At 43.8% G+C, this 15,584-nt stretch overlaps 1 protein-coding gene across 5 annotated transcripts in view; it reads right to left on the reverse strand.

Moving 5' to 3' along the window:
- The window catches only part of PRUNE2 (prune homolog 2 with BCH domain), a 230,916-nt gene that overhangs the window by 164,417 nt on the left and 50,915 nt on the right, over positions 1-15,584 (reverse strand). For all 5 annotated transcript variants that reach the window (XM_059724800.1, XM_019478148.2, XM_019478147.2 and 2 more), the window contains exon 4: positions 12,374-12,537. In XM_059724800.1, coding sequence (XP_059580783.1) covers positions 12,374-12,537 — 164 coding nt within the window. The remainder of the gene's footprint in view (positions 1-12,373; positions 12,538-15,584) is intronic.

Genomic DNA, 15,584 nt, shown 5'->3' on the forward strand with positions numbered 1-15,584 from the left:
TAGCAAAATAGGTTAGTTTGAAAATTTAAGAATGGCAAATGGTAAGGGGGGGGGGCGGAAAGGGGGCATTCCCAATCCCATTATTACAGAAAATTACTGTAAGGGTTTTCCTCAAACTTTACAAAATAATTATTATGAGACAGAAGAAAGTTTTATCCTCCAGAGTGATTTTCTTCAGAAAGTTATAAACACATGAAGTAGGATGAAGTGCTCCTGAAAATAATTTTGCACTATGTACTGACTTGACTACCAGGCAAAAACTAATGCAGAAGCATTACTGAAAGACAGGAGATAAATATCCCAGATAAGATGAGACATTTACATACTAATTCAAGAAATTAATAAGGCCTAACTTACCTATATGTGGATACACAAATTGAAAATATACAAAACCATAACAGATATTATAATGTATTAGGATAAAGCTAAAATAAGAACAGAAAAAGGGTATACAAATGTATTTTACCAGCAATTTTCAATAGGTCACCCTGATATTTGTCTATGAATAACAACTGTGATATCATAACCAAACTTTTCCTGTTTTACCGTGTATCGAAGCCACTGTATTCCTTAATTTATAAAACCACTTTATACTATAATAACACTGATCAAGATTTCATAGATTTCATAGACATTAGGGCTGGAAGGGACCTCGGAAGATCATCGAGTCCAGCCCCCCGCCCAAAGGGCAGGACGTCAGCTGGGGTCATAGGATCCCAGCAAGATAAGCATCCAGTTTCATCCTGAAGGTGTTCAATGAAGGCGCTTGAACAACCTCCGGTGGCAGGCTGTTCCAGACCTTGGGGGCTCGGACAGTAAAGAAATTCTTCCTTATGTCCAGCCTGAAACGATTTTGTAGTAGTTTGTGACCATTCGTCCTCGTCATCCCTTGGGGCGCTCTGGTGAACAAACATTCCCCTAGATACTGGTGGTCACCCCTGATAAACTTGTAGGTGGCCATCAGATCACCCCTGAGCCTGCGCTTTTCCAGGCTAAAGAGCCCCAGGGCTCTCAGCCTGTCATCGTAGGGTCTGCTTCCCTGATCTCTGATCATGCGCGTGGCTCTTCTCTGGACTCTCTCAAGCTTCTCCACGTCCTTTTTGAATTGTGGAGCCCAAAACTGGACGCAGTACTCCAGCTGCGGCCTCACTAAGGCCGAGTACAGGGGGAGAATGACGTCCCGGGATTTGCTTGAGAAGCATCTATGGATGCAAGCCAGCGTTTTGGTCGCTTTACTAGCCGCAGCATCGCATTGCAGGCTCATGTTCATCTTGTGGTCAATGATGACCCCCAAGTCTCTTTCTTCCATAGTGCTAACCAACATAGCACTGCCGAGCCTATAAGGATGCTGCGGGTTTTTTTTCCCAAGGTGGAGAACCTTGCATTTATCGGCGTTGAACACCATCAGATTCTCATCCGCCCACTTGCTGAGCCTGTCCAGGTCAGCCTGGATCATCCGCCTGTCTTCTGGTGTGGATGCTTTGCCCCAAAGTTTGGTGTCATCAGCAAACTTGGCCAGTCCGCTTCTGACTCCAGTGTCCACATCATTAATGAAGATGTTGAACAGTATGGGTCCAAGGACAGAGCCTTGGGGGACCCCACTGGTCACAGGACACCACGATGAGTGACTTCCATCAATTACTACCCTCTGGGTCCGACCCCGGAGCCAATTTTCCAGCCAGTGGATCGTGGGGGACCCAAGGCAACAATTGGCCAGTTTCTCCAAGAGACGATCATGGGACACCAGATCGAAGGCTTTTTTGAAGTCAAGATATATGACATCAATCTCTTCTCCCTTGTCCAGGTGATAGGTCACCTGGTCGTAGAAGGAAATGAGATTGGTCAAGCAAGACCTACCTGCAACAAACCCATGCTGACTATCCCTTAAGATGTTGGCGTCGGCCAGTCCATTAAGGATGGCCTCCTTAATAAACTTTTCTAAGATCTTCCCCGGGATAGAAGTCAGGCTGATGGGCCTATAGTTAGCCGAATCCACTTTCCTCCCTTTCTTGAAGATAGGCACCACGTTGGCCTTCTTCCAGTCTTCGGGCACTACACCAGAGCGCCAAGAGTTTTCAAAGATCCGCGCTAGAGGCTGGGCTATGATGCTCGCCAGCTCCTTGAGTACCCTGGGGTGAAGATTGTCAGGGCCGGCTGACTTGAAGGTATCCAGCTTCTCAAGATGTTCCTTCACAAAGTCAGCATTAATGGAGGGCAGGGGATCACCCTCACCCGGACTTCCCGGCCCTGTAGTGGGCACGGGCGTCCCATGGGGCTGATGAAAGACCGACGCAAAGTACCTATTTAATAGGTTGGCTTTTTCCTGGGCGTCAGTTGTCAGTTGCCCCATCTGGTTCAGCAGGGGTCCAACGTTGCCCCTGCTTTTCCTCCGGCTCCCCACATATCTGAAAAAGGACTTTTTATTGTCCTTGATGCTCAAAGCTAGCTGGAGTTCAGTTGCAGCCTTGGCTTTCCTGGCCTGCTCCCTACAGGACCGGACCAGTGCAGAATAATCCTCCTTGGAGGTGACTCCCATCCTCCATCCTTTGTAGGCCTTTCTTTTTAGCCTCAGTCTGCTAGGTCCCTGGAGAGCCAGGGGGGCTGCTGTGCCCTCTTGCTGCCTTTCCTCCGAGATGGAATAGACTTAGTTTGTGCATTGAGGATCGCTCCCTTGAGGAGCAACCACTCTTCTTGAACTCCCCTCTCCCTGCGGTCACAGTCCCTTAGGGCCTCACTGACAAGCCTCCTGAGCTTGTCAAAGTCGGCTTTCCTGAAGTCAAGGACTTGCGTGTTGCTGACTGACTTGCCAGCTTTTCGGCAGATGGTGAAGGTGATCAGCTCGTGGTCGCTGTCACCCAGCTTCCCATCGATCACTAGGTCGCTGACTAGGTCCTCCCCAGTAGCCAGCACCAGGTCGAGCAGCGCTTTGCCTCTCGTTGGCCCATAGACTTCTTGAGTCAGGTAGAGGTCATCCACGCACGAGAGGAAGCTCTGCGACCACTCAGATTTTGCTGAGCGATCCTCCCACGAGATGTCTGGGTAATTGAAGTCACCCATGACAACCATGGTCCTGGAGCAAGCTGCCTCAGCCAGTTCCTGGGCAAACTCCTGGTCTAGCTCAGGACTTTGGGTGGGAGGTCTGTAATAGACTCCCACCATTGTGTCCCCTGTGCCGTGTTCCCCACGGATTTCAACCCAGAGGGTCTCCAGCCGTCCACCCTGGTCGCCAATATCGGCTTGCAGGGACGCGTAGCTTTCCTTAACATAGAGAGCTACACCCCCGCCCCTTTTCTCTACACGATCCCTCCTGTACAGGGTATAGCCATCTATCCCCGTGGTCCAGTCATGGGTGGAGTCCCACCAGGTCTCCGTGATCCCTATGACATCATAATTGTTTGCACTGAGCAGGAGGATGAGCTCCTCCTGCTTATTCCCCAAGCTCCTGGCATTTGTGTACAGGCAGGCAAGCGCCCCCTGGGGGGCTCCTTCCCTGCCCACAGATTTTACCAGGGCTGGGGCTGGGGTGGGCTCCCTTGAGTGCCGTGATCCGCTGGCTTTGCAAGGATTGCTCAGTGGGCCAGCAGTGGCGGTAGTCCCCCCGTCCCCCAGCGGGCTTAGTTTAAAGCCCGGTGGAGCAGGTCAGCCAGTCTGGCTGAGAAGAGCCTCCTCCCTAGGGGAGAGAGGCGGAGACCATCTCTTCCCAGCAGCTCGCTGCCTCTCTCGCCAAAGAGCGGGCTGTGGTCATGAAAGCCAAAGCCTTCCTGACGACACCAGCGCCGCAGTCTTTGGTTGACCACATAGATCCTCCTGTCCCTTCTCAGCCCATAGCCTGAGACTGGGAGGATCGACGAGAACACCACCTGTGCCCCCAGACCCTTAAGCCCCGCTCCCAAATCCCTGTAGCGCCTCATGACCTGGCTGGGAGTGCTCCGAGCCGTGTCATTGGTGCCCACATGAATAAGGAGCATGGGATAGCGGTCTGTGGGTTTGAGGAGCTTGGGGATCCTCTCTGCAATGTCCCGGATGCGGGCCCCTGGGAAGCAGCAGACTTGCTGGGCTAAGGGGTCAGGGTGGCAGATTGGCCCCTCCGTCCCCCTCAGGAGGGAGTCTCCCACAGCAAACACCTTACGTTTTGTCTTGGGGAGAGCAGGGGCGGGAGTTGCAGTTAGGCCCATGTTGCCTGTGGGGGCCGGCAACTCAGCAGGCTCTGCTGGGGCAGCAAGAGGTGCATACCTGTTGCTCAGTTCTGGCGGGGCAGGGGCCTTGGTGCGGCGGGCCTTAGGGCCCTTGACCACCTTGGTCCATGCCCCTGGCTGGACACAGCAGGAGGTCCCAGAGTCCTCCTCTGGCCTGGAGGGAGACTGTGATCTACCCTCTGCCTCCCGGGGGAGAAGGGCCTGGCAGTAGGAGTCTATCTCCTGCTCGCAGTCCCTGATGGCACGCAGTCTGTGGACTGTGGCCTGGAGCTCCTCCAGCTGGCACGCCAGAGACCCCAAAAGGGAGCAGACCCCGCAAGGGGAGGTCGCCATGCTCCCAGGCCCCAGAGCCTGAAAAAGGGACAGGCAGCCCCTGCAGCCGAGAGCCAGGGGCTCCGTCTGTGTGGAGCCCGGAACCAGGGGCTCTGTCTGGGTGGCCGTCTCTGAGGTGCCAGAGGGGGGGGCCGCTGAGCCCGAGGGGACCCTCGGGGTGCGGCGCGTGCCCATCCGTGTCATACCTCTGGTAGGCTGGCTACGGCTGGGGCTGTCTACCCTGGGGGGTGCGCAGGCAGGGTCCGACGCCCACCTGCATGCCCTCCCGCGCGAACTCCGCGCTAACTCACGCGCCGGCAGAGAAGCGCGCCTGTTTGTGCAGCCTGTTCGCGCGGCTCCGGTCGCGTGGCTCCCTGGGGGGCTGGGCCAAGTAGGGGCCTGGGCGGGGCTTGACCCGGCCCGGCTCCACTCAGCTGCCGCCTCCCACACACACACTAAGGGGGTTAGCCCCTTCTCTCCACGGGCCCCGCTTACCCCGGCTGCGCTGGGGGTCAGCGGGGGGCTCTGCGGCTGCTGGAGGGTTTCTGGGGGGCTTCGGGGGAGCGGGGGCGCAGCAAGCTTTCACCCACGCGTCTCTCGCCGCTCCCGCGTCTAACTGCAGATATTACTAATTCAGCCTTTTCACTTAACTGTTGGACAAGAAGTAGAAAGAAAAATCTGTGTAGAAACACAAATATTTCTTATAACAAGGAAAGGAAAATACAGATATCAAAACTACATACATTTTAAATTGACTGACACCAAATTAAGTTATATTTATAGTCTTGCCAGGTTAAAAGTCTTTCTTTGGAAATAACAGCTGAATCTGAAAAGCTCAGGGCAAGTTATTTGTTAAAGCACTTTCTCATTAATTGATCTCACTAAGTGAGATACTGCTAAATAAAGTAAACATCATAATGTTCTTGACTTACTCTAGTTTTATGTCAGTCTTAAAATTATTTTTAATATATTGTCCTCTTCCCTGCAGTAGCATTAAGAGCATAAAAGAAATACAGAATAGGGAGTATATATTGCGGGCAATTTTTTCAGAAGTGGCTAATGATTATTAGGTGGCTAAATTATTACTCCATAAAGAGGCCCGATTTCCAAGTATCTACAAATAAGTAACTAAAATCTGAAGGACCCCAAATTTCTGTTCAATTTTGCAATTGTACATCTCTATTTGGAGGGTGTTGTTCTTAAGGTGAAGAGTAGTTACAATATATTTGTCACCTCTAACTTTAACTAAAGAAATATATTAAACAAACTTAAAGGAATGTGGAAAACGAACACCAGAAGTAGCAGAGGCTGTCAGAGCATGAACTACTAGAAAACACAGTAAAGTACTAGGCATCAAATGTAAATGCACAGAAGCTCATCAATTTGGAATTAAAGAAGGCTACAAGGTCACCCCAGATTTGTGTGGCTAATTGTCCAGAAAAAACTAAGATCAAGTGGGTTGTGCTTCAGCCCAACAAAAATACCATCACTTTACTAATTTTCTTTTTATGTATCACATGTCAAGCTTGCCTAATTACACAATTGATTACAAATTGAGCAATAATTACACTACAGTTTTTGCCTAATCAATCCAGGGTTTCAATTAAGCTCTAAGTACAGGACTATATTCTAAAAAGCTGAGGGAGGCATAAGCCATACAGAAACAATAAGAGGAAAATAATTACTGGTTCTCACAATTTGAGCAAATATTTCTCATGTGTCTCTCACACAATGATTACGCAGCCATTACATTAATGCAGTAGATCATTTGACTTGACTTTCCCTGTATCTCAGAATTTCAAATCAATCATGATCATATCCACAACATACATATAGCTTTTTCCTTAGAGCCCTCAAAAGTATCTGTCAGCACCTGGTCTCTGAATGTCTACCTCAACATTTTAAGCTTTGTATTCATAGATTATCATGTTTATTTCAAATTAATATTGGAGTTTAGGAAGTGTTAGAGTGATGTTGCAACTGTGGTGGTTCAGGAATTATGCAAGGAGCAAGGGTTTCTTTGGATGGTAGATTTTATTGGACCGACTACATAGTTGGGATAGAGTTAGAAAAGCTTTTGAATGCAAGACATTCTACTGAAGAATTAAACTCATTTTTATTAAACTAAGTCTTCTGAAGAAGAATGTCTTGCATTTGAAAGCTTATCTAATTAGCCCAGCTAAGCAGCTGGTCCAATAAAAGATATCACTGTAAGAAAGCCTTGCCTCTCACATACTTTCTGGAGCATCACAGGTACAGCATCACTTTTTACGCTATCGTCGTAACACTGGCGTAACCCCATTCACTTTAAATAAACCACTTCTGATTTGCATTAGTGTATGTCAAAAGAAACTTACATCCTTTGTATCAGAGCTCAACTTCATAATAAAAAATTTCTACTAATGACTTACATTTTTTTCACTTCAAGCACAGTTTTATGAAAGCACTTTTGAAGATAATACTGTCCTGCTATAGGCATGTTCTTGTGGATATTCTATTGGGAAAATTAGTCTTAAATTCCTATTGTACTCTCAATAGGATACATACATTATTTCATATTTGTAAAACCAGAGATTGAACATGGGCACAAGATAGAGTGCAGGCATGCACTCTCCCTGGGTACCTGACAGCAGGCTTAAGCTCTTGATTGATTGCTATGTTCCTCTCAAGCTTGGCAACTTGGCATGCTCTGAATGTGTACAAAATTTCCTGAAGGAAAACCCATTTGGGGTTTTAGGAGGATTAAACATTTGCATCCAAACATGAAATGTCAGCCTTAAAACACCACTGGAATAACAAATCAAAATGGGCAAACAACTTGAAAAGCAGTTTTACGTGTGAGGTGCACTGCAGTCATGCAGTGTGATTGTTTAACTTTTATACTAAGGTGAAAGGAAGTGACAAGGAGCTTTCTCATATTAACAGAGTATCAGCAATTCCCAAAGTTAGCCCTGGGGCATCTCCTTCCTTCAATCACAGTAATGTATTTGTCAGCATTAATGGGAGGTGCACACAATCCCCTACATATCCATGGTACACTGGACTCCTCAGTTTCCCTCTGGGACGTCAGATCCCAGATAGCTGAGAGAGGCAATGCTCTTGGAATTGGCCTTGACTCAGTAACAATACATCACTTGATTTCTCCCCAGCCTAGGGATGCTTTCATTACCACTTTTCCAGATTGATTCAAATCTATCTTGTCCTGTACTCTTTTAAGTATCTGCTATATAAAAGATCTATCAACCTAGAACACCTCCTGCAGACAACTTGCTTTTACTGAGAACTGGTGCAATTCCCACTGGATTCCTGAAAGCACTGCAGAAGCTTTTCTGTCCACTGACATGCAGAAATGAAAGAAAATGCAATATGTAATCTAAGGTTCAATAACTATTGTGCAGTTCACACTGCATTACCTGGGTTTTAGGAGAAGGAATATTGGATAATACGGTATGCCTCTTTAAAAAAAATAATGGACATTTTATTCTTTTTGCAAAGCAATTCAGAAGTGAAGCACCACTTTTGCCAAAAGCAATTGCTATGCATTAATATTAAACTCGATCTAATGAAGGCAGAAGTCGTTTTGGGAAAACATTAAGAACAGCACAGGCATCTCCTGAATGATAAGTTTGTGCCTGAAAAGAACAGTGCAGTGAAATACAGAAGCTTTTCACCTCCATTCTGATCTTTCAGCTGAAAAGGGAAATCTTTTGGGGAGGGGTGAATCAGCAGCCTTTCATGAACACTGTATATACAACAACAAGCAGACCTCACTCATCACCAGTAGTTAAAAGCACATATTTGTAGCTCACATTTTTTCAGTCTCCTAGGCAAAGATAGCTGCCTTCTAGAAAATAATTTATTTTTCTGCACAATGGGAAAATATCTTTGCAGTCCAAAAATATTTTGTTTGGTGAAAATGGAAATGTTTCCTTCTCTCTCATATTAGCAACATAATTCTTTTAAACTCCGTGACCATTTAAGAAATGTGTGAACCATTCATCTGACAAGTAAGACCAAAAATACCAGTGTCTTCTCTGAACTCCTTAAAAGGATTTTTGTAGCATTACTGTGAGTTAAAATAACAAACTAATCTTCTTTACTGGAAGCCAAACTGCATCAGCACTGAACTGAAACATATTCGTATGCTCATGCACAGAAATGTCTAATGCGGTAGGTTTTGCCATAAATGCTGCTGCTGTTGCTGCTGCTGCTATTAAATTTGCCTGTATTTACATGTTGCAATCTGCACCTTGTGGCATCCTTCAAGGCCTTATACAAATAAACATAAGGAGGCATTTTTGAGAGCCCACTCACCCAAGGTACCTGACAGGCAGTGTTTTGAATCACATCCTTGCCAGCTGGCTCCAACAAAAAATGTAATGATTCAGCAATTTAATGGATCTTGAGTTTGGCAATAGTCCCCTAGTAAACATCTCTGGGGAAATGAAATAATACAGGCCCAAGACTCTGGCAGGTTTTATAATTGTTTGCTTCTGGCGCACACCCAGAGTCAGAACAAGCTCTGACTTAAGGCAAAAATGATTGTACAATACTTTGAGTCCTGGAGCAGGATCTATTCAAGACCCAAGGGTAGAATTAGCTTACAGCGTATTTGAAGAGGAGACAAAGATATCAGGAACTCATGCAGCTGAAACTGCCCAAGTCAATAATGCTCAGTTCTGCATGGATACATTTCCACCCCTACCCCCCTTCTGACTTGTTTTTGCCATTCAAAAGCAAGTCTAATTTGTTCAAAGTTAGAACAGTACATGTCAGTGCAGTTGTAAATACCTCTGCATATCATTAAAACTGCTATATAGTGTGAGCAGGCTAGGAGATAGAAACCTGTGGAGATGGCAGCTAATGAAACTGTCACATCTGATACAGGGCAACTGCATAAATATTTTGAAAAGAGGGCATTCAATCATCTTACTACCCTTCTCAGACAATATGACCATTTGGGCCCAATCCGGTGCCCACTGCAGTAGAAAACAAAGCTCCAATCGAGTTCACTGATGCAAGATCAGGGGTTAAGTGTCTTTGTTCAGCTGTTTTATGAAAATGAATTCCAAATTCATAGCACTTGCATTTCAGGTTAGCTCTCTACCTATAAACTACCCCAAAAATGGCTATATATAAACCATTTTTTGTACACTGAAGACAAAAGGAAGGAATGGAGATGTGGCAGCTGTACATAGGTACTCTTTATGCTCCTGCATCCCAGATATCCTCCTAGAATGAGATATGTCAGCCTTCTAGCGCACACCCACTGATGATGCAGCAGGAAGCAGCTACTCATCCTCCCAAAAAGGTACTTTACTGGTAGCTAACCACAACATCAGAACAATAAAGGGAAAGCAAATAGTTGATAGTATCTGTATATCAGCAGGAATTCTACTACATTCTACTACACATTCTACAATTCTACTACATATTTCTAGTGCCATAATTTTTCCTTTTTCCTCCATGATTACTGCCGAGTGAGATTTGGGATCCCATATTATGCCAGCATATGCACCTTGGCAAGAAGCATGAATCATAACAGTAGAGTGATATGAGCAGGATATGGGTAGATGGTAAGGACAGAATTGGATCTGTGTTTGTAAATATGTATAGTCTTAACAATTTGGACAATGTAATAAAAATTAAAAGTAATATCAGCATTCTGTGAGTTTCTGACACTTATTTCCTACTTACAAAAGGCTTTTTTTAAACACCCAAGCTCACTATACTACTAAATTTAGTATTTTTACTGTTTCTGTATCTTTCACTAGCAAAAAGAGACTACATACCCTGGTTGCTGAAAATGCATAATACTCGAGATCACTGGTTCTCAGCCTTTTCAGGGACAGGGCATCCCTCCACCACTTCTTTGAGTGTGGCAGCATCCCTGATTGAGAACCACTGTTGGTGCTGACTCAATTTAGCACAGTGCTTCTCAACCAGGTTCTGCTACCTCCAGTAAAACTGCTGCACACAGCCATCCTGGGGAAGAACAATAATGTGTGCACATGTTCTGAGCAGCCTAAAGCAGACAGGAGCTACTTTGGGCTATGTACCCCTTTTGTTCTCCATTATTCTGATTTCAGAAGGGGGGAGGGGAAGACTGGGAAGGGTACATAGTACCAACCAGATCCTGCCTGCTTTAGTGTGATCAGAGACCTAGTGCAGGAAGAGTGTTTAGGGCAGTTTTACCTGGCTGCCACCATGGTGACGGTGCTTGCATTGTGGCACCCCAGCTGTGAACACCTGCTCTGGGAAGATAATTATCCACTGATTCACTTCTCTGGCCTTAGTTATTCAAATGTTACTGATTATCTCTCATGGCATGCAAAAGAAGAAAAAGAAAACAGATAACTATAATTTCATTAGGTATGAGTCTAATTCCACAAGCACTTGCTGCAAAATTAAGCACTTGCTACCGTAAACAGTCACGTTGACTTCAACAGAACTATGAATGGCAATAAACACTAAACATTATAATAGGTGTCTGAATGACTGGCCTTCACATTTGCATCAAAGAAAAAATATTGTCTATTGTTTTAGCTTTTATAACAAATACATTTATCGTGTTTGCATATTAAACCGTAATACTATCTTTGAACAATGTACGGTATAAAGATTGTGTTATCTATAATGTCATACATTTGTATCGACAAAGAGGCCTCTTGACATAAACCCCCAAATGCCTTCTTTCATTCTGTCACAAAGATAGATGATTATGCTTACTTGGTTAGTTGAGGGCATAGTTTCCCATAGAGCTATTCTACAGAGATCTGCAGACTGCAAAATATTTAATGGCAGGTTTACTGGGGTCCATTAGATATGAAACATTTTAAAGAGATTTGGCTACATTCTGTACTGTTAACATCCTTCCTCATAAAATGATGAAAGGCCTTTTTAAAAATAATAACTTGTATACTTTCTTAGGGTATATTCATTAGCTATGGTGATGGACATCTTATAAAAATCAAAAGTGAACGGAAAAGAAGAGAATAAGCTCCTATCATTTCCTACAGAGTACACAAAACCTAGAGAGTACACAAAAGTTCAGAATCCTGTTGTTAAATTTGCCAAAGTTAATGACATCAGAGAAAATATCATAATCATAAGTGTTTATCATTTTAGTATATTGGTCTTGAAAATATATTCCAGAACAGGAACAACAGAATTAAGTAATTAAGTTTCGGGCAATATCCAGTTCTTTTATAATCTTAGCTTTACATCTAACAAATAGTTCTGTCACACTGAGGAGTCGGAAGACACTGATAAATGTAATAAACTACGAAGAAAAGAACTGAGAGGCATTTGTGACTGTACTGAAGCCCCACTGCTTAATACTGTGGTGGGCAGATGAGGCAAACTGAGAGGAAAGGGTAATGGAGATTTGATTACAGCATTCTTAGATAATGAAAGTTACACATTATATCATAAAAGCAGGATTATATAAACATAGTTTTGATCGGGAGAAGTGTTAACATGCAAGCATGAAACCCTGTTCCATATTCATTGTCCACTATAGGGCAGAAGTATCTTTAGTACCAATAACTCAGAGTCCCCGGAAGCAAAGTTCCAACTCCAAGAGCTATTCCAGCTACCCAGCTGATGTGTAGACAGCTCCATTTAATATTCCTCTCTAGTGATACAACAAGGACCCCTCATGCCTATTTTTAAATGCACATTTTTAATATTCAATATAATGTTACTCTTTAACAAACTCTTTACTCCCCGCTTCTTTTATGAAGCTTCCCGTGGTCTTTAAAGGGATTGTTAACCAAAGAATGGATCACACTCTTTCTGCATGAGCAGATTCAGAAACACTCCATTAAACCTTTCAGTATTTAAAATAAAGAGTAATCTCTCACCTCTGAGGAGATGAGCCAGTTGCTGAGTGATTAACTCTGGTGCCTCTTGAAGAATCTCTTTTACTACTAGCGAGGAAGAAGACTCTTGTAACTCCAGGCTGCCATCACATTGTTCATCTGGACTGATGACTTTGACAACAGCTGATTCCAAACCTTTATCATCACTATTAAGCAAAGTAAAAAAATTAATAATGAATATTTTCTTTCTTTTTGTTTTCTCTGTAAACACCCCCATGTAGCCTTTTTGGTTATTTTGCTATAGTTAGCCATACAACATTTACCAACATTTTTTAAAAAGAAAAGCTAGTATTTAACAACAGGTGCCGCCAGACAGATATGCTCCAGCATTCTTATTCAAATTCTTTTGAGAACGAAGCAGTAAAATATTCATGAACTGCTCCGCACCCAAGTCCTGACGTCACCATTGTAGAATGAAGAATTTAGATTGTCTTTGAAATAATTGATGTGTGCTTAGACTTGAATGCCTCTGTTTGCCTTAACAAAATATCTAATGAAAACATAATTCAAAAAAATATTTGTGCGCATATGACAAATACAGTCCTTTTTAATGGAGATGTTGGGCTTTTTCTCAACATATTTTGGCTCTTTATCCAAGCTAGGCGTTTCAGGCATGGACTGTTTCTGCTTCTTCTCCTGCTATAATACAACATCAAATCCAAATTTCATCAAATAATATAAAATAAAGATCATAATTCTTTAGGAAACAAAGAGCCAAAGGGGCACAGATACAAAATAAAATATAATGGATAGTTTCTGCTCTGTGAAATGATACAATAAGTTGGCTGAGGTGGTTGAAGACTCAACTGTTATGGATTTTAAAGTTGGGGTTTAATATAAAACTTTCTATTTACAGTTTAGAGGGCTTTCCAAATTTTTCTCCCAATTATTTGATTGGTAAACACACTAGTTTGGGGTACTAGGCTTATCTACATGTGCAATTCCAGTGCCTGAATAAACTGTGGAGCTTAATGCTCCACAGTTAATTGCTCCCAGGCATGCCATTTGAACATGTACCTGGGAGCAATAAAGTCTGGAATAATAAATTTCCCAGTTTATTCAGGTTCAGTACATGGGACCTGGGCAGAGCAGACCCAGCTGGCAGGAGATCCAGGGGTCAGCTTGGAAGCCCAGAGCTGCTCCCCTCGCTCAATGTACTGCAGAGAAGCTGGCCAGGGCACAAAGCAGCTTCAGTGTGGGAGGCAGCCCCTGCACTGAAGCACTCTCATGCTCCATCCAGCTGGGGTAGCATCTACATACACATGCACTGATGTGGAGTTTTTTTTATTCTGCAGCAGGATAGTACTTGTATTTACAAGTACTTTCCTGATGTGGAATAAATTAGTTTACTCCTGCCTAATAGGGGTGCACCTGTGGACACCAAGACATTTACCACACAGCTAATTAGTCAACTGCACAATAAACATCTCATGTACTTACACCCACTGCGAGGCTCTTTTTCTCTCTTAAAACAGGCACGGTCCTGCCTATCTTAAAGTAAAAGGCAAAATGAATTGAAGAAAAAAAAAATGTTGGCATTAAATGGCATTCTTCTCCCTGCATGAGAGATGTATTTCTCTTCTGACCCTGGTTACATCAAAGTAAGGGATCAGAGCAATATTAGAGCCCTGTTTCTGGCTTAAGGAGAATTTCCTCATCACAGGAATGCTGCCTTCATGAAATAATTCATAAACCCTGATATACAGGGCAGTCTGGGATTGAAGCTACAGTGATTCCAGGCAGCGTGTGGCTCCCAAGCAGCTGAAGCCAGTGTTATGACTTAAACAGGCACCCCAGGAGATACCAAGCATTGCTGAATTGGGAGGACATAAAGATGACCTATGACACTATAGCCTACCCTTGGACAGTTCCTAAAGTCTCCAAATGAAGTACAGAATACCAATCTCTGAATTTAAATTTGACCAGCAGAATGAGGGAGAGCACTCAGTGTTATAGGATGGCCACATTTTAGATGAGACATAACGCCCATCTCTTGATTCCTCATAATTTAGTAATCCAGGGCATTTTGTTTTGAAAAAAATAAAGCCTTATGCCTTGGCCTTTTTGGATAGTTTGGCCTGCAACCGCAACTGGATACAGAACTCCTTATCACTTACTATCTCAGTGGACTATGCAGTCCTACTGAAATAGCATATCCCAGGACTGGGTTAACTGACAACTAGGAGAGGGTAAAAGGGTATGAATTTAGATTGGAAAGGTTTAGACTGGATATCAGAAAAAACCTTCACTGTTATAACAGTGAGGCAGTAGAACAGGCTGCCTAGGAATGTTGTGGAATCTCCATCATCGGAGGCATTCATGTAGAGGCTGGAAAAACACTGGTCAGGGATGATGTAGAAGCCCCTATGCCTATGCTTTACTATAGGTATTTCCCAGGCTTTTGTGCTTTGCTATTTGCCACATGAGGCAGGGAAGGAATTTTTTCCCCCTTTCTGTTGCTACATGAGGGAGTTGCCATCCTTGGCAGTATTGGGTGTTGGCTGCAGCCAATGCAGGGGATTTTGACTGCACTGCATGACCTGTTTGCTACTGATATTAAAGAAAACTTTGGGACAACACATCCAATTTGAGTAGCATCTCAAAGGAGATCTGTTAAGACATGAGGCACTTTTAACAAAAAGATACAATGCAATGTGTTCTCATATACAACATATACCTTTTTCCCCTCAAATCAGCCCCCTAAAATTGGGGTATGCATATTAAGCAGGGAAGCTGATTTTTTTGCCTGATGTCAGAAGCACCTTGGTTTGATTCCTGCTCTGAAATTCAGCAGCTGTAGTATTATTGTTTAGGCAGCTGAGTCATGTGACTTACTGACTCATTGTTCTTCACTCTACAAGTATTAAAAACTCTCTCTCCTTTTTAATGGTTTTGATATTCCACTGATCAAGCTAATCATTCTAGGGCAATTGTGCTGATTGCTGGCTGTTCCTGGTTTCTCTATTTCACAACCTCTTTATCTCAGTCTTGAGCTCCTTAGCTCAAACTCTTTAGCCCTTTGCAGAATCATAGGGCATCTTTACACATGCTCCAGGGTTGGAAGGAAGGGATACTTTATTTAGAGTGGCTCTCAGGAGCCGCTCTAATTAAAGTGCCTGCAGCATCTCATGTATTCAGCGTCACATGCTTCAAAATGGTGGCAGGGGCACTTTAACTAAAGCTTGTTTGACAA

The sequence above is a fragment of the Alligator mississippiensis genome, chromosome 3 (genome assembly GCF_030867095.1).
Source record: "Alligator mississippiensis isolate rAllMis1 chromosome 3, rAllMis1, whole genome shotgun sequence".
Lineage (NCBI taxonomy): Eukaryota > Metazoa > Chordata > Crocodylia > Alligatoridae > Alligator > Alligator mississippiensis.